The sequence below is a fragment of the Drosophila sulfurigaster genome, chromosome X (genome assembly GCF_023558435.1).
Source record: "Drosophila sulfurigaster albostrigata strain 15112-1811.04 chromosome X, ASM2355843v2, whole genome shotgun sequence".
In the NCBI taxonomy this organism is placed as follows: domain Eukaryota; kingdom Metazoa; phylum Arthropoda; class Insecta; order Diptera; family Drosophilidae; genus Drosophila; species Drosophila sulfurigaster.
In genome coordinates, this window is record NC_084885.1 from 27,600,209 (window position 1) to 27,622,612 (window position 22,404).

Consider the following 22,404-nt stretch of genomic DNA (forward strand, 5'->3'; position numbering starts at 1 on the left):
GAGCAGACTTTTCATTTGGCGCAAAACCACAAAATAGGAATTGAATATTAAACGAGTCTACTGAAAACTATCGTTAAAGGAGTGCCTATGCAAACATATCGATAGTCAGTTTATCGAAGTCACAAATTAACTTCTTACCAATATTCAATTCATGCAAATATTTCTCTCATCTCTAATTAAATCACTTAGTGATGACAATACAAACCAGGGACTGGAATTATAAGCTATATTAGTTTATAAATGTTGTGGTAATGATTTTAAATTTATATTTTTGAATTTCATCAAGATATGGAATTATATTAAAAACTATCGTAAGCACTGTTGTTGTGCAAACATATCGATAGTTTGTTTATCGAACTTGTTAGCGATATTTAATCACATCTCTAATTAAATCGCTTAGTGATGACAAAATTATTTTAAAAATGTGATAATGATATTAAATTTATATTTTTGAATTTCATCAAGATATGGAAGTCTATTAAAAAGTACTTTAAGCGATTCGGGAATGCAAAACATATCGATAGGCAGTTTATCGAACTTATTACCGATATTCAATCACATGTCTAATTAAATCGCTTAGTGAAGACAATAAACACCAGGGACCGAAATTATTATATAATGATATTTATGAATTTCATCAGGATATTTACATTCTTTTAAGTAAACAATCGTAACATTTCCTTTCAGCCACTCAAATCATTAACTAGCAAGAAAATACCGAAAGAATATAGGCAAGAGATGCAACTATTTGTGATAATCAGTTTTCAAGGAAGTTGGCTTGCTTTTAGCCAGTCATTTAGCTGTAAATGCTGGCTAAAAGATCTGGCAACATGACTGTTTATTAATTGCTTTTGACACAAGCACTTTCGTGTGTGTTGATTTCAATTGCAATTGCTGCACAACTGAACGTTTAACAACAATGTTGCCAACTGACGTTTATCGGTGTCGAACACACACACACACAAACACACAGAGAAAAGAGTGAGAGAGCTGGAACATGAGAACATGAGGAAGCAGCAAAAAAGTTGAGCAAAGTAGAAACGGAAATAGAAATTTGGGCTGAGCATAATAACGACAAGACAAGCAGTTGTGTTGCTTTATGCTTGAAGCTGATCATTGTTGTTATTGTTCACTGGTCACACAGCGCACAAGACTAACAACAATGGCTGCCACACACACACCAACACACACAGATACAAAAGTGCGCAGAAACGCAAAAGGCAAATAAAAATTTTGTAATGAAATTTTGTGCGCTGACATTTCGAAAAATTGCTTTTTAACCTTTGTGCCTGGACTGGCAAACTGAATCGCAAGAGTTTGGAAGAGAGAGAAGCAGCTTCTCTACATGTCACTGACATGCTACACGTGTATCTCTTCGACTAAGTGTGTGTGTGTGTGTGTGAATGTTTGCCTCGCCCAAGTCAAGGTCCGTCCAAGCCAAAAATCCATTCACATTCAATGTAAATGTGTGTTGGTGTGTGTGTGTGTGTGTGTGTGTTTGGAAAGTTGTGCAGCATCGAAATCTGTAAGCTGAAAACTCTGTGACATGCTTTTAAGTTTGTCGGCTGGCATGCACATGCAGATTATTATTAGGTTGTTGCCTTCCCTTCCCTTCCCTTCACTTCACTTCACTTTGCTTCTCTTCACTGCTCTCCTCAGGTGAGCTTCTCTTTCTGCAAAACTTTGCCCATGTCCAGCTGCTGAATGGGGAACGGGAACGGGAACGAGAAGCAGGAGGAGACACTGCGGGGAAAGGGGCGTGGCATGCCATTTGCCTTGCAATAAGTTTTGTTCTAACAAACCAATTACTCGCACCAATTTCCACAGGCTGCCTTCGACTTTCGTCCCGTTCTCGCTTCCTCCACAACATCGTGATGGAAGAGTTCGACTTTGAGCACACGGCAAGCGTAACGTTGTTGCTGCTCCTGCTGTAGCTGAAGCTCAACCTGAAGTCGGAATCGGGGCCGGGGCCGGAGAAGCTGGCAGCGTCACCATAGAGTGAAGGGAAACATGTTTGAAAGCTAAAGGCGAGCGTGCTCAACGCCTAGATACGCGTTCAACATATTCAGTGTGACCAGAGGTGTATATAATTTAACTTTTAGTATTTTCCATATTTCTTTTCTTTTCCAAAAAACATCTAGAAACTCGTTCAACATATTCAGTGTGACCAGAGGTGTATATAATTTAACTTTTAGTATCTTTCATATTGTTTCTTTTCCAAAAAACATCTAGAAACTTGTTCAACATATTCAGTGTGACCAGAGGTGTATGTAATTTAACTTTTACTATTTTTCACATTGTTTCTTTTTAAAAAAAAACATCTAGAAACTTGTTCAACATATTCAATGTGACCAGAGGTGTATATAATTTAACTTTTATATTGTTTCTTTTCCAAAAAACATCTAGAAACTTGTTCAACATATTCAGTGTGACCAGAGGTGTATGTAATTTAACTTTTACTATTTTTCACATTGTTTCTTTTTCAAAAAAAACATCTAGAAACTTGTTCAACATATTCAGTGTGACCAGAGCAGTAAAAATGTTACTTTTAGTATCTTTCAAATTGTTTCTTTTTCATTTAGATCATCGCAAAAAAACCTTAGACACGATTTCAATCCATCAAACAATCTTAGTTAGCATGTTAGCATGTTAGTTTTACCATCTTTCACATTCTTTCTTTTTCATTTAGATGCAATAGAATTAGATTCAGAAACCTAAATAAACGTAGTATAAGTAGTATTTTAATGTGTTCTAAACAAAATTTAAAGCATTAAAGTCACTAAGTAAGTGATCATAATAAATAATCTTCAATCTTTACATTCGCTGCTCCAGAAATGTTATTCTGTCATAAAGTTAATTAAAATTTGTTAAGTAAGTTGAAATAAATTCGCACTTTTAATTTTAGAATTATATTTTAAAATATGCTGGAACTTAGCGTTAGGAGCTGCCCTCTACCCTCGATCAACAATTTTTAAATACCCTTCGATTGATTTTGTGTGCCAGGTATAAATACAAATACGACTTTCAGTTACTTTTTCATTATTTTGCCAAGGAGTTTGTCCTTTTGCGCGTGTGTGCGACACACTCGGCAAAGACACTTTGGCTCACATGTCCCCCCCTCCCGCGCCGCATCTTCAAGACGCTCCCCCCCCAAATCCCGACTGTTGATGCTGCTTCCTCTCTCAGTCTCTCTCTCTCTCTCTTGCTGTTTGTGTGTATTGCAATGTTCAAAACATTGGCAGATGTCGCCGCACCAGCAAAAGTTACGAGCGAAGAGCGAGAGGAGGCACTGCAGCAGGAGGGGAAGAGGGGAGGAAGAAGGGAATGACAACGAGCGCATCTCCGGATCTCTGGATGGCGTGTGTACACATGCCGAGACAAGAACAAGACATGGCAGTCAACTCAGCCAACAGCCAACGCAGCTGACTAAAAATGTTAAAAAAAAAGAAAGAAGGGGAACGGGAAGGGGAAGAAAAAGAAAACTTGCTACAAGTTTACTTTCTTTCTTGCGTTTTCTTTGTTTTCTTCTAATTTTTCTTGTTTTTTCCCCATTTAGTCGCGTCCCTTTCCCCGCACTTGACGCTCATCACCACAGATGTTGGCAAGGTGTTGGCAACCCAAAAAAAAAAGAGAAAGGCGCTACTTAAAGCAGCTCTAAACAAAGAGAGAGCGAAAGGAAGCGAGATTAATGCGCGCATAAATAAATCATTCGAAGCATTCGCCAATATTTCCAACTATTTTGTTCAATTCGTGTCGAAAACTTTGCTTGAAATGCCAGCAGACAAGAAGCAGAAACAGCCCAAATTGTACAAATAGATTCAATTAATGAAAAAAACTAAAAGCTTTGCTTAAAGAATATTAAAATATTCTTAATATACTTAACAACATCTTGAAAATCACATAATTTGTAAAAGAATATCAATGCTTCAGCTTAAAAACAAGTCAAAAAAAAAATTCACTCGACTGTGCTCTACTGTGATATACCCGTAACCGATTTTTCAATAAAATCATATTCTACAAATATACCACAAAACACTTAAATATACCGAAGACTATGTTTGGTATATCGATATTGTGTATAGTAAAAATATACTATAAAGTACAAAATATACTAGATTGTCAGCCCGATTGCAGAAAAAGTTTTTTGCCATACAAAAAATCGTATTCTACAAATATACCACAAAACACTTAAATATACCGAAGACTATGTTTGGTATATCGATATTGTACTGCACTCCAAATATACTATAGAGTACAAAATATACCAGATTGTCAGCCCGATTGTAGTAAAAGTTTTTTTTTTCATACTAAAGTATTTCTTAAATAACTTTTACAATTAATTTTCAATGGACTTTCAACAAATTATAGAAGATTGCAAATTGAAAAAAAAATAAAACAAAATCATATTTTTATCTCCATTATGAATATGACTATAATCAAATAAGCAAAACGTCTGTCAGTGCAGAAATCCCAAGAATGCAAAAGAAATATCTATAATTTATAGCATTAAGAATTCGATAAATCGATTAATAATTTAATGTAAAAAAGTTTTTAAAAAAAATTAATAAATAAATAATTTAGCATACTTTTTGGGGACGAGTTGCTTACAATTCAAAAATTATTAAGAAAAAAGAAAGTAGAAAAATAAAAGGAATAAATGAAAATGAATTGCATTCAATAAAAGTGAATCTTTACTGTCAGCTGCAAAACGATATTTAGCTGAAATTGTTTGTGATGTTAAATACAACATTAAGCGCACTTATCTGGCTTATGTGCACCTGCAAGGGTGTGATGTGGCTGTGGCATGCCACCAGCTGTGGCAGAGTGGCAAGCGACGGGCCACGGGCTGTTTTTCGTCAAGATTAAACCGCATGTGGAACATGTCTTTGGTGTTGCTGTTTTTTTGGCTTTTTTTTTGGTTTTTTTTTCTGCTGTTTTCGCCCCCGTTTTGCCCTGCAACGCGACTTGCGACGTAATCTTTGGACTCGGTCTAGAGCTTGGCGCTTGGCTTGGCCGCTTAACTTCTTTCACTTGCACTTGCCTCGCTTGCTTGCAACAGCAGTGTGGCAGCAAACAGTAGCATCAGCAGCAACACCAACACCACCAACAACAACAACAGCAACAACAACAGCATATTATGAAGATGAAGCAGCCCTCGCGAGCGCATGCTGTTGTAAAAAGTTTTTAATTTTTCTTTTCAAACATTTAACTAAAAGAGCAAGTCTCGTATCCCGTTCACGTCCCCGCCCCCGCCTCTTGCGCCCCCCAAGCGATGGAAACAACAACAACAACAATAAGCACAAGTATGAAAGCTACAGTTACTTCTGCCAGCTCGACTTTAAAATACCCGGTAAATGGAAAACAGATTTTCATTAACCAAATATTTACGAAATCTTTACGAAAAAATACATTAATAATACTATTATTATTATAGCTTCTCTCAGACATTCGAATCTTAACAAAAACTACATTAATGATACTATTATTATAGCTTCTCTCTGACAATCGAATCTTTAACATACATATATCATTTTTAACAACGTAAAATTTTACCTACAAATCAAAAACTGCTATTTCACTGAACAGCCAAAACATTGTGCAGAAAAACAGAGGAAATCTAACGGGATTTTTGCTTATTTCTCTATGTTCCATTTTACAAAAGCAATGATCAATTAACAAATAGGAATATACAAAAAAATATAACAACCGTTACTGCTATTTTAAAGAACATAGCAGTACTTTAATTTTGTTCAACATCTAATGACAACTAGGAACTACTTTAATAATCATTTGAATGCTGTTATTATCAAAACTCGACTTAGCTTTTAAATGAGTTGCACATTGAGTGAACATGCCCTTTTAGATCTTATTTGATGTGCCGGGTATAAAACGCAAAAAGGAGGGGAATGAAAAGAAATTATCCTTTTTCTTGTTCGCTTCTTTTGCCTTATAACTTTTGCTTGGCAAAATATCATACGCATAAAACAACATACGCTTCTCCTCCCCCCTCTTCCCCCTCTTCTGGCGTTGCATTTCCTCGTGGCCCCCGTCGACGAAGTGTTGCACAACTGTAAGAGGAGGATCTTTTGCCTGGTTTATTTTTCTTTTAATGAAACAGTTGTTGCTCGTGGCATTATTATGATTATTATGAGGCATGCAAAAGTTGCAGTTAAAGCGTCGTGTAAAATAATATTTAGATGCCAGAACACACACACACACACATATACACACACATACTGAGGCAGCAAAGCAAAGTTAAGACTGAAGCTATATATATGTAGATATTGTATAAAGTATAGTTGGTAGCTGCAACTCGCTCTCTCTCTCTCTCTGGCTCCGTTTTTGGCTGGCAAATTGTGTAGTTTAATTAAATTTTCGGTCTCGGGCCGAAAATCTGTGTGCGAAGACCGCCAAATGCCAAAATGGCAAAGCCAAAGCCAAAAGCTGAAGCTAAACCTAAAGCTAAAGCTAAAGCCAGGAGTCGCTGCACAAAATGCCAGTGTTAGTTTTGTGAAATCCCTTAAATTAATTGAGTCCTCTCCCTCCCCCTTCCCCCGCATCCCCCTCTGCCATTCTCGAGTTATGCCTCCTGCAGTTGCAGCTTTTTGTATATAAGATTGACTGTGAAGCCGTACAACAACATTTCTCTCAGTTTAGTTGACGAAATTAACTTTTGCTTTTGCCTTTTGCCGCTTTTGTGCACAATTGAATTCTCATTTCCCAAAAATATAAGTCAAAATTAAAAAAAAAGCAAAAATAAAAAAAAAAATGGCTTCATTTTTGCAAAACAAATATTCATTAGCTGTAAAATGTAGCTAGAAACTTGCCAAGTGGGCAACACTGGCATTTCTATGTTCTCCGCAATTTGGCAGTCGGAAAATTAGGCTGCGATTTGTTAATTGACATTTGATTGTCTTAATAAGCCAGCCCAATTAATTACGTTATTGTTGTTTTGCATACACACACTTAATTATGATGAAATCGTATCAATTTGCTTAGCACTAATTGCAGACAAACTTCAAAGCAAAATAGTAGTCAAAATAGTAGTAGCTCTTTAAATAGTAGTAGCACTTGAAATAGTAATAACATGCATGTACTCACCCAATCAGCACAGCTGCAAGAGAGCGAAAAAAAATTTGTTTAATTATTAAATGCAAATACCAATTTGGCATCAGTTCTCATCGTGCACAAATATTAGTAGTAATAGCTGTGATAATAGTAGTAAGTACATACTTTTCATAGATCCGAATCAGCAAGCAGCGGCAACAGCAGCAGGCAAAACAGGCGGCAAAGGCAAAGAAAGGAAAGACGCCACAAAGCAAAATGCGATAAGCATCTTTTGTCTGGGCTTTTGTCAGAGTAGCCCCCCACCCCACTAGCCAGAAAGAGACAGCCAGAGAGACTCTACTGCTGGCATTATCACCGACTGGATCTGATTTTTGGGTGCAGCCCGCATGCTGACTAGCAGAGGCAGAGAATGCTAGAAATTTTGTCAAACCGAACACAGCAAGCAGAGAAGCAGCAGCAGCAAAACTGGGCGCTGCTGTCAGCTGCAGACGCTGCTCCTCCATTTTGTTGGACAGGCCCGAGCTCAGTTTAGAGCAAAACACACGCACTACGAAATTATCAACTTGCCTTGGCAAATTAGATCTTTCACATCACTTCACTTTGCTTTTATTATTTATTCACATGGCAATTTGCGCATACACTTTTCACAAGCAAAACTAATCACTACAAAAAAAAGGAGAAAAAAAAAACGCTGTCGAATCGCGAACGAAGCACAATTGTCAATAATGCAAATGTTGCCAACGATCTAACAGAAGACAGTGTTGCCAACGATCGAGCAGAGCGCAGTGCTGCCAATTTATATGTTGCCTGCTTTGTCCACTGCTGCAATATAATGAATTTATTGCATTATTTTTGAAATACATATTTTATAAAAAAATTTGAATATTTTAACGTTATTACTTTTATCTGCTCGTTGCCAATTGGGGAGTTAATTTATGCGAATGGTACAATGACCTATCGGCTGTCAAGTTGATTGCGATATTTTCGATAAAACATTTTAGTCGCTATCGATTACGCGAGCAACTTATTGAATTTTAAATTTTATGAATGCAGCGACAAGTGCTATAGCAATTGGCTTGACTAGCCGGATGGACGTTTTAATAGCTGCAACATCTAAAACAATTTCCCATTAATGATAACAACGTCAATATCAGGCACTGGCGCTCTTCCAATGTCTTTTCATTATTTTGGTCATTCTGTCACTGTACAGGACAAACAATCCGATGTGTGGGCGGGGGGAGGTGGGGGTGTTAAGGATGCTGACTGGACGTTGGCGTGGGCGGGGTTGAGGTTGGGTGGCTGAGTGGGCAGTGCAGGCGTTCTTTTATGATGACGTTACCGAACGTCGCTCTCCCTCTCTCTCTTTCTCTCTCGGTTGACTGACATGAGACTGTAATGGAATTCAATAAAAGCTGAGAGTGCAGAAACCGTTTGACACGCAAACGGCCACCAGGCTCTTGGCTCTTGGATTGAGAAGTGTTTCGTGTACGTACGAACAACAGGACAAGAGGACGCATCACTGCCGCGACTCATTTGTTAATTTTGCGCAATATCGTGCAGCAATGTTCATGGTCTGCAAGCCGGCACATTGGCAACGAATGGGCCCACAATATTTAACATGCGCACCACGCCTCTTGCTGCGGCATATTCACTAAGTGAACAAGTGTAACAAAGCTGCCATTTCGCAGTGTTCGATAACTTGGTAGAGCACATGTGGTGGTTAAACGATAGACAACATCGATACATTTGCATTTGCATATATGTATGTACATATGTATGTCAATGGCATAATTGCAGGATTGTTTACATAAATTAAAAACGTAAACAGTCAATTTTACTTATTTGTCTGTTGCAATTCTCAAGTGGTTCTGCATTAAGGATAATAAGGAACTTATCCGTCAGCCGATGTGAATCAACATTGTAATGCAGCAGGTCCAAATGGTGAAAGTACTGTTGAAGCATGGCGCCAACGTTGAGGATTTGAATTAGAATGTGGCCTCCATCAGCGATGTAGGTCCGTTCTCAATTTGATCCTAAATGATGGCACCAAGCTTCAGCAGCAGTACTTTCAGCATTTGGACCGGCGGCATTTTCTACTGCTGGTATACACAAAAATATACCACACTAATAAATAAATATACTAGCGAGATGTATGTATGTAAATACACTAAAAAATAAATACATACTATATGTATGTATGTATATCGCATAATAATACCAAAAGCAGAGTAACTGCTAGTTGGCAATGTTGGCTGGTGTATTGGCACGCCCACATGTGCACACCTTGGCCTTGCTGGCCACCTGACTGACAGTCTGCTCTGCTCCTGCTCGGAATCCCTTTTGGGTGTTGCTTTTATTGCATTTACTTTGCTACAAGCGACCAAGCGACCCAGCGGCCAATGACGTCGCTTGATGGCCGAACCGGATGTCGTTTTCAATAAAGGCGTCGTACACACACACACACACACACACACGCACATACTGAGACACATATGCGTCTGACTTGTCCTCATCTCTAGCTATCTTTCTCTCTCTTTCGCTCTGCTTGTGATAGTGTGTGGCACTTTAATTAATTTCTTTAAGTTCATTAACGTTTGACTTGTTTAAGCAAGCGTTGTCGTCCTCATCGTCGTTGTCGTTTGGCGATACATCGAATGGGCGTACCACCCCCTTTCGTAACCCCCTCCTCCATCACCTTCTTGGGGGGAACCGCCCAGTTTGATGGCATTGTCAGCAGAAAATTGCTTTTCACTTAAAGTCTGGCCTCAAGTGCCTTGACACAGCCATCAAATGTAAGCGACCTTTGCCTCAAATAGTTGCAAGTTTTGTGGCTACAACTAATGCAGAGTTTTCACTATCACAATTATGGGATACTCTTTGAACGAGTTTCGAAAGTGTTATGCAAATACGAAGTAGTCAAGTTACTATTTGGAAACTAATATCTCTTAGTTTTCTCAAATTTCAGAGAAATCAATTAAGAAATAAAAAGGTGTCTTATAAGTGTGTAAATATGTAAAAATTGCTTAGTTCTCCATAGATTGTGTAAATTTTAAAGAAAAACTGTATTTAAATATCTCAAGTTTTCTTAGATTCTTTTGAGGTTATGTTGCATTTTCAGTAGCTAATGACTTTAAAGCAGGGGTGCTCAAATTCGTCTTATGGCAGTGCGTTTACTAACACAGACACAAGAAAACGTGTACATACATATGTAGCGGCGCTTTTGTGTTGGGGCGCAGCTGTGCACTGAGAGAAATTCCGATTGTATTTTGTGTTTACATCCAGAACTACGAAGCATATTTCGCATTATATTCACATTTAAAGTTATTGGTAAAAAAAAGTGCTCTCCAATTCATCACTTATTTTTCAAACCCGCCAAAATATTTAACATAACACTTACGATGGTCGACCACGAAATAAATCAAAACCCAACCCAGACAGAAGAATAAGTTCCAGTGCATGTGTTTGAGGAAAAAACAAAAACAAATTACATCGCGGTCAGCGAAGCGTGACGACGGAAAGAGATGTAATGAAGAAACAAGCAAAATTGTTTTTGTTTCGCATGCAAATCGAAGCCCATATGCACGGTGCGTATGGGCGTACTACCCATAAGTACAGAGCATCTACAAAAACAAAAGTGCACTCAGTGTATAGGCGTTGAGCACCCCTGCTTTAAAGTCTTGAGATCATAGTATCAAAGTTCGTTCAGTTATTCTAGAAACATTGGCGTCTCACATCAGAAATGCTTTGAAGACGAATTGAGTGGAGAAAAAAAGTGTGTGAAATATTTGAGTGTTCATTTTTTGTTTGCCCCCATTTGATGTAAATTTGCGATTGAACATTTTTCTAAATTAAAGCGTTGTTCAGCATGTCAACGCAGCAGGAGGAGCACACCGAAGCTGTAACTGGAGATGAGCCGAGCACCAGCAATCAACAACAACAACAACAACAACAACAACAACAGCATGGAGCAACATCGATAAGTCCACGTCCGAGTGGTGCAACAGATGAGCCAAAGATGGCGCCACCGAACGGTCCGCAGATGCGGATCAAGCGCGAGTTGATCGAGATCACACAGAATCCGCCGCCGAATTGCAGTGCCGAAATGTACAAGGAGGATCTCTGCCATTGGCGTGCCACGATCCTGGGCCCAGTGGGCACCGTGTATGAGGGCGGGGTCTTTAAGCTGGACATTCGCTTTCCGGCCTCGTATCCATTTCGTCCGCCACAGATCCGGTTCGTCACCCGGATCTATCATTGCAATGTGAACAGTCGCGGCGTGATCTGTTTGGATGTGCTGGACGAACGTTGGTCGCCGGTGATGAATATCGCCAAGGTGCTGCTATCGATTTGGGTGCTGATCGGTGAATGCAATCCCAAGGATCCGCTTGTCATGGGCATTGCCAATCAGTATAATTTCAATCGCAAGGAGCACGACAAGATCGCCCGCCACTGGACGAAGCGTTATGCGATGCCCAAGGCAGCAGCAGCTGAGAAGCAGCCTCAAGCGCAGGAGCAGGAGCAGCAAGAGGAAGAGGAACAGGCAGAGACGGAAGGCGTGGAGCAAGCGGGAGAGGAACAGACTGAGACGACAGCCGAGGAGCAAGCGGAAGAGGGACAGAGGGAGGCGACAGCCGAGGAGCAGGTGACAGAGAATGTCCAATAAGCGTAGGCAGAGAGAAAAAGGGAGAAAGAGAAGAGAGAAAGAAAGATATTTAAATAAAAAAAGAGCGAGAAAAAGAAAGAAGTATGATGAAAGGGAGATAGATATATATAGAGAGAGGGAGAGATCGAGAGAGTGAAAGTAAGAGAGGAGAGAATGAGAGAGAGATAGAGACAAAGATAGTTAGAAAGTGATAGAGGAGAGAAAGAGAAAGATAGTGAGAGAGAAAGGGAAAGAGAGAGAGAGAGACAAAGAGATATAAAGACAAGAGATGGAGTGAACTAGAGATATACAGACAAAGATAGAGAGAGATAGAGATAGCGCTAGAGACACAGACAGAGAAAGATAGAAAGAGATAGAGGAGAGAAAGCGAATGTGAGCGAAAAAGAAAGAGAAAGCGAGAAAGAGAAAGAGAGTAAAAGATAAAAATAGATTAAAAGAAAGAGCGAAAGAGAGAGAGAGAGAGAGATAGAGAAAGAAAGAGAGAGAGAGAAAGAAAGAGAGAAAGAGCATAAAAGGGAGTTAATGAGAAAAAGAGAGTAAAAGAAAGAGCCAAAGAGAGAGAGAGAGAAAGGGAGTGAGAGAGAGAAAAGATAACAGCGAAAGAGTTGAGAAGAAGTCGCTTTTTTGACTAGACTGCGGCTTGTGGTTTTCTTCGTCTCCTTGCCAGAGCGTCAACAATTTGTAAACGCGCAAAAAACGCAAACCAAACAAGAAGAAAAAAATAAAAGAATGAAAAAAAAATATGGCTTCTATAATGTGATAGCGGGGCGGAAAGTAAAAGACTGTGCTTGCTGACGCCGCCAGATAGCTGGTTGCCAAGACCCTAGAGCCAGGAGAGGTGGCCAAAAGAGGCGACCAAGAGGCAGAGAGAGAGAGAGAGGGAGAGAGAGAGGGAGGGAGGCGGCCATTGCAAGCGAGGCCTTTGCGCGCGTTCATGTCCATGAATATTCATGAGGCTGCCAAAATGTGAGTCGTGCATAAGGCGCTGCCAAAATGGCGGCAGCAGCGGGGGCAGCTTAAACAACTAGGGAAGCTTTTGTGTATTCGACTTGATGGTATCCGGTAGCCAATAAAATACAAGTACAACAAGTAAAATATACCAAACTTACACATGCTACCCAAAATATACTGAAATGTATAACAATCCATAATTTGTAGAAAAATATAGTTCGCTTTTAAATCTGAAATATACCAAAAATATACCGAAAATATACTAAGAATGGACAATTTGTAGAAAAATATTGTTCCCTTTTAAGTGGCTTCTGAAATATACAAAAATATATACCGAAAATATACTAAGAACCGACATTTTGTAGAAAAATACTATGCAGTTTTAAATGACATCTAAAATATACCAAAATTATATACCAAAAATATACTAAGAATCCACAATTTGTAGAAAAATATTCACTTTCAAATAGCATCTGAAATATACAAAAATATATACCGAAAGTATACTAAGAATCCACAATATGTAGAAAAATATAGTTCGCTCTTAAATAGCATCTGAAATTTACCAAAAATATACCGAAAATATACTAAGAATCCACAATTTGTAGAAAAATATTCACTTTCAAATAGCATCTGAAATATACAAAAATATATACCGAAAGTATACTAAGAATCCACAATATGTAGAAAAATATAGTTCGCTCTTAAATAGCATCTGAAATTTACCAAAAATATACCGAAAATATACTAAGACTAACAATTTGTAGAAAAATATTCACTTTCAAATAGCATCTGAAATATACAAAAATATATACCGAAAATATACCTAAAATTCACAATTTGTAGAAAAATATAGTTCGCTTTTGGGTGGCAAATACAAAACATTAATGTATCCAACAACTTGAAACCGACTAGAACGCTAAATGGCACAAAAAATGTAACATAATTGCATCAAATATATACTGATAATATACGAATATACTATATACTGAGTTATCTGCATTCGAGATTGACAAATGGATTAAAAAATGATTTGATAGATTAAATATAAAAAAATATACTGCAAATGCGCAAAAAAATGTACAGCAAACAAATCATTAAAATTTATTTTAGAATACATATTTTAGACATATGTACATATAACTTCATATTGTTAACCAAATATTTTAGTGGCTTTCACAATTATGTTTACCTAGTTTCATAATATTTTGTTGCAAGTCAACATTTTGGTATTATTTTGCCTATAAAGATTATTCAGTATATTGTATATACTATATTGACTACACTATTTGTTACTCTTCACTTTCATTTAGTTTGAAACCCCTTCAAAGATTATTCAGTATAAATTGTATACTATGTTTATTCTTTACTTTTATTTAGCTTAAACACCTTGCGCTCTTTTGGGTGCCGGGTATGGAAATGAATTGGAACGCGAATGGGTTGTTTGGCTGAAGGTGTTGAGAGCCAAGCTGGCGATATACCAAAAGTACACACAACAAACCCGCCTTCAACTTTTCCCCACCAACCGCCCTTTGGGTCATTTACATTGAACTGCAGCGATGATGGCAACTCTGGCAAGGTTGGCAGGCAGGCAGAAGGTAGAAGAGGCCGCATGTAATTAGGACAGAGAGATATGGCCACTTTTGTTTATAGCAAAAGTGAGGTTCAACACGATTTGCGGCGAAAGTGAAGCGCAATTCCATAAATATACCTTTAAAATTTAGGTTACAAATATTTACATAGAACAGTATAGAACAGTCGTTGAGGAGGCTGCTTCGAAAGCTACTTTTAAAAGACATTGTTTAAAGCTTCTCACTGATATATTTTCACAGCAATTGTGATCTTTAATTTAATATTTAATCAAGTGTAGAACCAAAATAACAAGAAAAAACTTATAGACCCTTTGTCACTTTTTTTAAGTGAAAGTTTTAAATTGTGAAAAGTTAGTTACAATATTTTTATACAATTTGTACACAAGCAATTTGATTTTTTAACAACCTAAATTGAAAATTAGATATTTTTGAATTACCATTTTAAGCACTATTGCTGAAATAGACAAATTAATCGAGTTAGTTAAAGGAACAATACTTATAGATTGGTTTGATATTTGAATAATTCTCTTTTAATACAATTTTCTTTAATTTTGTTATTAAGTTTTGTTGGATTCTAGTAGAAGTTTAGTAAAATTAAAATTAAAATTGTAATAAATGCTATATCTATTTTTGTTAATTTAATATTAAGAATACAATACAGATTGTAAATAAAAGAAGAGAGAAAAAAATGTAAAGCATTATTATTTGTGCCCCAAAAAGTATGCTACAATAAAATTGAAAAGCGACTTGTACAAATTTGCTACTTTCTAATGTTAAACTATGATGAATAGATCAAATACTCATCTTGTAACTAAAGTTCAGTCTTCAAAATATCTAAAAATATTTGAAGATTAGACTGAATAGTTGAATATATAAATATAAAGGTAAATCACGATTGTGAAGGGCGAAAAAGTGAGAAAACGAAATCGTAATTGGAGATCTGCAAATGGTTAATTATGTGAGCCCAGCAAAAGAGGAGGAGCAGGAAGAGAAGGAAGTGCCACTAGAAATGGAGACAGAGTAGTAGATGAGGACACACAAAAAAAAGAAAGAAAGAAAACAACAAAAAAAAACAAAACGGAGCAGTGAGAGAACATCTAAGGAAAGCGACACTCAATTTGCGAAATGCGATAAATTGAATGAAAAGTGTGAAAATGAAGAGGAGTCATCAGCACACAGCAATAGAAGGGAAGAAGTAGTAGAGGGAGGTGGAGGGGGCGTGGCTTAAGCACAACGTAGCGAAGCGAAACACAAAAAATGTAAATGAAAATTCAAGGAAATTTAATAATAAAAACATCAGCATAAAGTAAAACGCATAAAATCCAATGAAATGTAAAAGGCAAAAGCAACTCGACTGCCGTTGCTGCTGGACAAGGACGATGATGTCCTTGCGCTGACGTTGGAGCTGGAGCTGCTGCTGGTTGGTCCTTGGTCCTTGGTCCGTGTGTGTACAAAATAGCATCGGGGTAATCACATTGCGTCGCAGCAGTGTCCTGGCGAGGACCAAGCTCGGCCGGGATATGCTCAATTGAACATGTTGATTGCTGACAGCGCAGACGCTGCTCTCATCGTCATCCTCCCCTCCCCTCCCCTTCCCTCCCCCTCTCCATTCCTTTCCTTTACTGTGCTGGTCCACAAATGAGGAGTCAATTGAAAATCAACTTAGAGCTTGCTTTAATGGAATTAGTTGTACATAGCCAGGCGACGACAGCATCGTCAGCTCCAGCTTCAGCTTCAGCTTCAGTTACGATGCAAAAGATACAACAGCTCGTGTCTTGCCACAATAGATCCCTTTTAGCGCTTCGTACTTAAAAAGGTTGCCCGATAAGTTATGTCCTTTCAAAGGACAGCACACACACACCTAGCAAAACATTTTTAAATAGAGCTCTCGATTGAAGCAAAGCGTGTAAATTGAAATTAGACTGTCACGCCCCCTTACGCCTTACGCCTTGCCCTTTACCCTCTTCCCCACCCCCCACACACACATCACAACTAAATGTATGCCATTTTTCCCCTCTCTCTCCTTCTTCACTCCCCCCGTTTGACATTCGCTCCATCTCTCGCTGCAGATAACCAACTTACCATCTTCAACTTCGTCTCGCCTTCCCCTGCTGCATTCTCCTTCCCCCGTCCCCCCTCCACCTTTCTCATCCTGGCAACCATTCAACATGCAGCGCGCTGTCAACACTAAAAAACCGAGTGGACTCCGGTTTCTGGGAAGACAAAACGAATTTCGAAGACGCTTTCATTTGCTACAATATACAATTTTAATAAATTATTTGTAGAACAAGGAAGAATGCTGCAGTCGAGTATGCTCGACTGTGAAATACCCGCTAACCTTTTTGAATTAAAGCAACAAATTGCAGTATTCATTTTAAAATAAACCAAATTAATATACCACAAAAGTACTAAAAATATACCCAAGGCTAATTTAGGTATATTGATACAGCACCACATTCAAAATATGCCACATAGTGCAAAATATACCAAATTAAAATACCACAAAAATACTAAAAATATACCAAATACTATTTTAGATATATTGATTCAGTACTAAATTCAAAATATGCCACATAGTGCAAATTATACCAAATTAATATACCACAAAAATACTAAACAAATTACCAAATACTATTTTACATATATTGATTCAGTACTATATTCAAAATATGTCATATAGTGCAAATTATACCAAAATAATATACCACAAAAATACTAAAAATATACCAAATACTATTTTAGATATTTTGATACAGTTCTGCATTCTGAATATGCAATAGAGTGCAAATTATATCAAATTCATATACCACAAAAATACGAAACATATACCAAAGGCTCTTTTTGTTATAATAGTAATAAAGTACTACATTCAAAATATTCCATAAAGTGCAAAATATACCACACACTCAGCCCGTAATATAATAATAATAATAATACCCTTCTACCCTATAGGTAGCACACATATGTATATATATAAATATATGTATGTATAAACTTAATGCTAATGTAAAATATTCTAAAATTTTCGACTTCAAACTAAACAAGTTTTCAACAAGATTTGAAAAACGCTTTGCTTCGAAAAATTGAATTTTAACGTTATGTTTTCTAGGTAAACAGATAATTATTATTATTTTTTTTTATATATATGTACATATATACTTTTTATATATATGCAATGCTAATGTTAAGTATGTTAAAGTTTTCGACTTCAAACTAAACAAGTTTTCAAAAAAATTTTAAAAACGCTTTGTTTCGAAAAATGAAATTGTTAGTTTATGATTTTTAGGTATGCAGATGCAAAGCTGTTGTTGATTCGTGAATGCTATTCACAAATGCATTCGATACGCTGGCTGCTTGGTAAACACACACACACACACACACGCATACACACTCATTTCACACACACATACACTCATTTCACACAAGTGACGACAGCGGCAGCAGCAAAAGTAAAAGCAACAACAAAGAGCGAGGCGAGGTGAAGCGAGTGAGCAGCTCTATGATTGAATGAGTGCAAGTTTGAATGGTTGAGCGAATTGGTGCATGAATGAATGAGCGCTGGAAGAAGGGCAACGACATAAAGTGTAAGGACTACACATCCTCGGTGTCGTCATCCTCATCCTCATCCTCATCTTGGACGCGTGTGGTCCTTGGATGGCTGCTTCGGTTTTCTCTCGCTCTCTCTCTCTCTCTCTCTCTTTCTGTGTGTAACTGCCTTTGTAGCTTAATTGAATTTAAGTGCGTCTCACAATCTGCAATATTGCAAAATGCAGCACACACACACTTACGGCCAAAGTGCATTTGACTTTGTCGCCCGATGTACGAAGAAGAAGAAGCCGAAACTTAATGTCGACAATCAAACTATGCCAACTGTCGGATCGGTGCTCCATTACGATGTGGCAGAACTTGACAAACTTTGTTACACAACTGAAATAGTTTTATTAATTGGCAACGGAGAAGCCCCTCAAACCGATTAAGACTGCCGTCAAAACTTTCCAGTTGCGTAAAGCAATCGTAATCGCAAAGGCACGAGGAGTTTAACTATCGATAGTTGCACTAATATTTGTATTACAAAAGCACTCAATTAAACTGAATAAAGTTCAATTTATAATATGGGTTTACCTTTAAAAAATTCCATATATTATTGGCATCAAACACTTTTTTATTCAGAAAATATTTTTAAGCACTTCAGATTAGTCGGAGAACATCGATATTATAAGTAAAACTATCGATAGTTTCAATATTTGTAATTCATTTTAACCTTCAATTGTAATTGTAATTCAGCATAACCTAATTATATATTAACAATTTCAAATATTGACTATTATAACAAACATAGTGGGAGATCAGGACAAGATTTACAATACATTAATAGTAATCTATACATATGCAGAACACAGACAGATTAGGGTATAAGCTTAGCAGACAGATCCTGCTGGTGCAGTCTTTTTGGACGCCTTTTGAGTTGACTAAGCAGTTAAATATGATAAATAAGCTGCAAGATATCTCCAACTTTTGGAATCTCTAAACATTTATCCTTAAGATTTTGCTTTGCGCCACACCGATCTTAGTTAAATGTGCTATTTTTAGCTGAAAAACAAAAAGATAGCAAATAAAGAATTCCAGTAAATAATTTATGATGTTCAAGTTTATATGTTATCGAAGATTTTGTAAATTCATATATAAATTACACAAATTGAGTTTGTAAAACAAATACTGGAACTGTATTAACAATTTATTTTTTCATTAGTTTAAATATCACTTCCTTCGAATTCAAAAGCCAATGCATGTAATTTACCAATATCAACAAAAAAAAAGAAAAAAAATTTCGATACTAAAACAGAGATAAACATGTCGATAGTAAGTCAATTTTAATGCATATAGTTAAACTTAGAAGCACTTACCGATAGCAAAATTGCAAATTCCACAAAAAAAATATAAATATCGATAATAAAACGGAGAAACACATATCGATAGTAAGTCAATTTTAATGCAACATTCGCAAATTGCATAAAAAATAAAAATATCGATAGTAAAACTTGAAAATACATAGCGATAGTAAATTGATGTTAGTGAAACAATTGCAAATTGCACAAAAAAGAAAAAATATCGATAGTAAAATTTGGAAACACATATCGATAGTACGTCAATTGTAGCGCAATCAATGCAAATTGAACGCAATGTAAGTTCATAATGCAGCTTTAATGCTAATGCCAAAGCGAAGCTAATACAGCATTTGTTGTGGACATTAAAGACAAGATTGCAGGCAATGATCAGCAACAGCAACAACAACAACAGCAGCAGGAGCAACAGCTACTGAACTCTAAGCACTCTTTGGCTGTTGCTTGGTTAAATGTCGCTTTAAAAAACTTCCTGCCCAGTTACGGCACATAAACAAAACGCCGTGCACAAACAACAAACAGTGACAACAAACGCTGGACTCCAGACTCTGGACTTGCGAGTTCTCGGGCTGTCGCAAACTACGGCAAATAAAAAGCACTGAGCGAAAATCGATGTGCATAAAAGAGTAGCCCAACAAGTGTACCCAAAAAAAAAAAAAAAAAGCGAAAAAAAAAAACCAAACTCCAGGCAGGACATTAGGCCACGGCTCTCTGGCATCTATACACCGTAACCGGCATCCTGTTCTCCTTGTAAAAAGAAAGGAGGGAGAGTGAGAGAGGGAGGGAGGGAGGTATAGAGGGAGGGAGAGAGAGAGAGGGAGGGAGAGAGAGAGAGGGAGAGGCAAAAAAATGTCACAGCGCCAAAAATGGTGGCAAAAAAAAAACTAAAACAAAAAAAAAAAGTGTCTCGACTCGTTGCTGTAGCTGACCAAGGCAAACACTTGGCACTTGGCACTTTTTGATGTTGTTAGTGGCCATGTCGTTCCCCTCGCTCCCTCCCCCCTCTCCCTCTCTCTCTCTCTGACCATTCCTGCAGGTGTCGCGACGGTTGCACAGACTTGCAAACTATGCACATGGCGGTAAATACTCTGCACGCTTCTCCTTCCCCCTCCTCTTTGCAATTGCGCCAGCAGTCGCTTAAATTTACTGCCCTCAGGCATTTCATTTTTGGGGCTGCTCCAGCTACAGCTCCAGCTCCAGCTCTGGGCGCAAACATTTCCGAAATGTGACAAAACAACAAATACCAAAAAAAAAAAAAAAAGAAGTAGAAAACAGCGAAGGAAGCAACAGCAACAGCAACAGCAACAGTAGATGCGATACATGAACATTTTTGGCACTCGCCTCTCGACTCTGAGCCTACGAAAATGCCATATCGGTATTCTGGCTGCCTGATTGGAATGAATGTCGCTGCCTCTTCCCCTCTTTTTCCCTTCTAACTTGGCTGTCTTGCCACGTAAAAAAACGAAAAACAAAACCAAAAAAAAATAGCCTATAAATGGCAGCCAAAACTTCGCTTAGCCCGTGAGAGATAACAAGCATTTAACAAACTGGAACACATGAGTTTCGGGAGACACGTTGGTTAAGCTTCTCTTAACTCTGGTTAACTCTTCTTGTGTGCGAATGCGAAGCGCAATGCAAACGATGCAGCGATTAATTGCTGAAAACTTTTCTCTTCACTGAGCATAAAAATACCCAAACAAACCTCAAACTGTCTTCCTTAAGCACCTTAATCTGATAATCTTTTAGTATCGAGTTCAAATGTTCTAAGGTCGTATTACAAATAATACGAAAATAAATATATTTCAAACACTTTGTCATTTGAAATAAACGCAAAACATTGCATTGTTTTTTTTTGTGAAATATACCAAATTAGTATTCCGAAAAAGCAGATCAAAGTAAAACATAGCAAGTAAGAAAGTTACAGTTGAGTGTGCACGAATATGAGACACCATTTACCCATTTTGAATAAAAGCAAAACAGTTTGGTATTAATTTATACCAAATTAGTATACCACAAAAATACTAAAAATATACCAAAGGATATTTTAGGTATATTGATAAAATACTGAATCAAAATATACCATAGAGTGCAAGATATACCAAATTAATATATCACAAAAATACTAAAAATATACTAACAGATATTTTTTTTTAAGGTATATTGATATAGTGCAACACTCAAAATATACCATAAGGTGCAAGATATACCAAATGAATATACCACAAAAGTACTAAAAATATACCACAGGATATTTTAGGTATACTGATCAACTACTGCATTCAAAATATACCAAATAAATATACCCAAAAATACTAAAAATATACTAACGACTATTTTTTAGGTATATTGCTACAGTGCTACCCTCAACATATACCATATAGTGCAAGATATACCAAATTAATATACCACAAAAATACTAAAAATATACCAAATGATTTTTTAGGTATATTGATACAGTGCTAAACTCAAAATATACGATAGAGCATTGCAAAATATAACAGATTTTCAGCCAAAGCATCTCAGACCCTTAGAAACTAGGCTTTTTTCCATAAACATTTTTTTTTTTTTATTAACTTCAGCCAACGTCAATCAAATGAGGAATCTTAAATACTGTAGTTATACCCGCTAGATCTCAGAGACTATAAGAGATAGAGATATAATTTATTTTCGATAGCACTTGTCACTGATCTTGTTAGTTTCAATTCAAGTCGAGCACACTCGACTGTAGCTTTCTTACTTGTTTTAATTATAAGATAAAATTATTTGATCTTCAAAATTACACTTTCTATATGATTTTATTCGAAAAACTTGATCTGCGTACAAACATAGTCTTATAGACTTTGAAATGTAGGTGTTCAAACAGACGGACGGACAGACCGACGGATTTGGTTCTATCTGTTGTTCAAGAATATATATATTATACTTTATGACTCCTTTTGCTTTTTGCATACGTTTGCTGCAGTCACAAAGTTATAAGAACCTTTTACCCTTTGGGTAAAGACTATAACAAGGCAATTTGTAATGCGTTTTATTTTGAATAGCAAGGGCGAGAAGACGCAGGACGGAGACGGAGGCGGAGGCAGGAAATTGCATTTATGCGCAAATGCAACGTTGGAGTTGAGTTGAGTTGAGTTTCATTTCGTTTCGCTGAGTGTCGCAATATTGCATTTGCTCTCAACCGGTTGCGATCCACTTGTGAGTTGCGAGTGAAAATATAAAATATAAGCAG

The 22,404-nt window shown here is 37.2% G+C and overlaps 1 protein-coding gene across 1 annotated transcript; it reads left to right on the plus strand.

Annotated features, from left to right (window-relative positions):
- Positions 1-10,804: 10,804 nt before the first annotated feature.
- LOC133848722 (ubiquitin-conjugating enzyme E2 D4) lies at positions 10,805-12,306 on the plus strand. The gene has a single exon (XM_062284378.1). It carries the CDS (start codon positions 10,934-10,936, stop codon positions 11,729-11,731), a length of 798 nt encoding a protein of 265 aa, XP_062140362.1. The 5' UTR covers positions 10,805-10,933; the 3' UTR covers positions 11,732-12,306.
- Positions 12,307-22,404: the final 10,098 nt, after the last annotated feature.

Coding starts and splice junctions, on each gene's coding strand:
- LOC133848722 (XM_062284378.1), top strand. CDS start 10,934: ATGTCAACGCAGCAGGAGGAGCACACCGAAGCTGTAACTGGAGATGAG.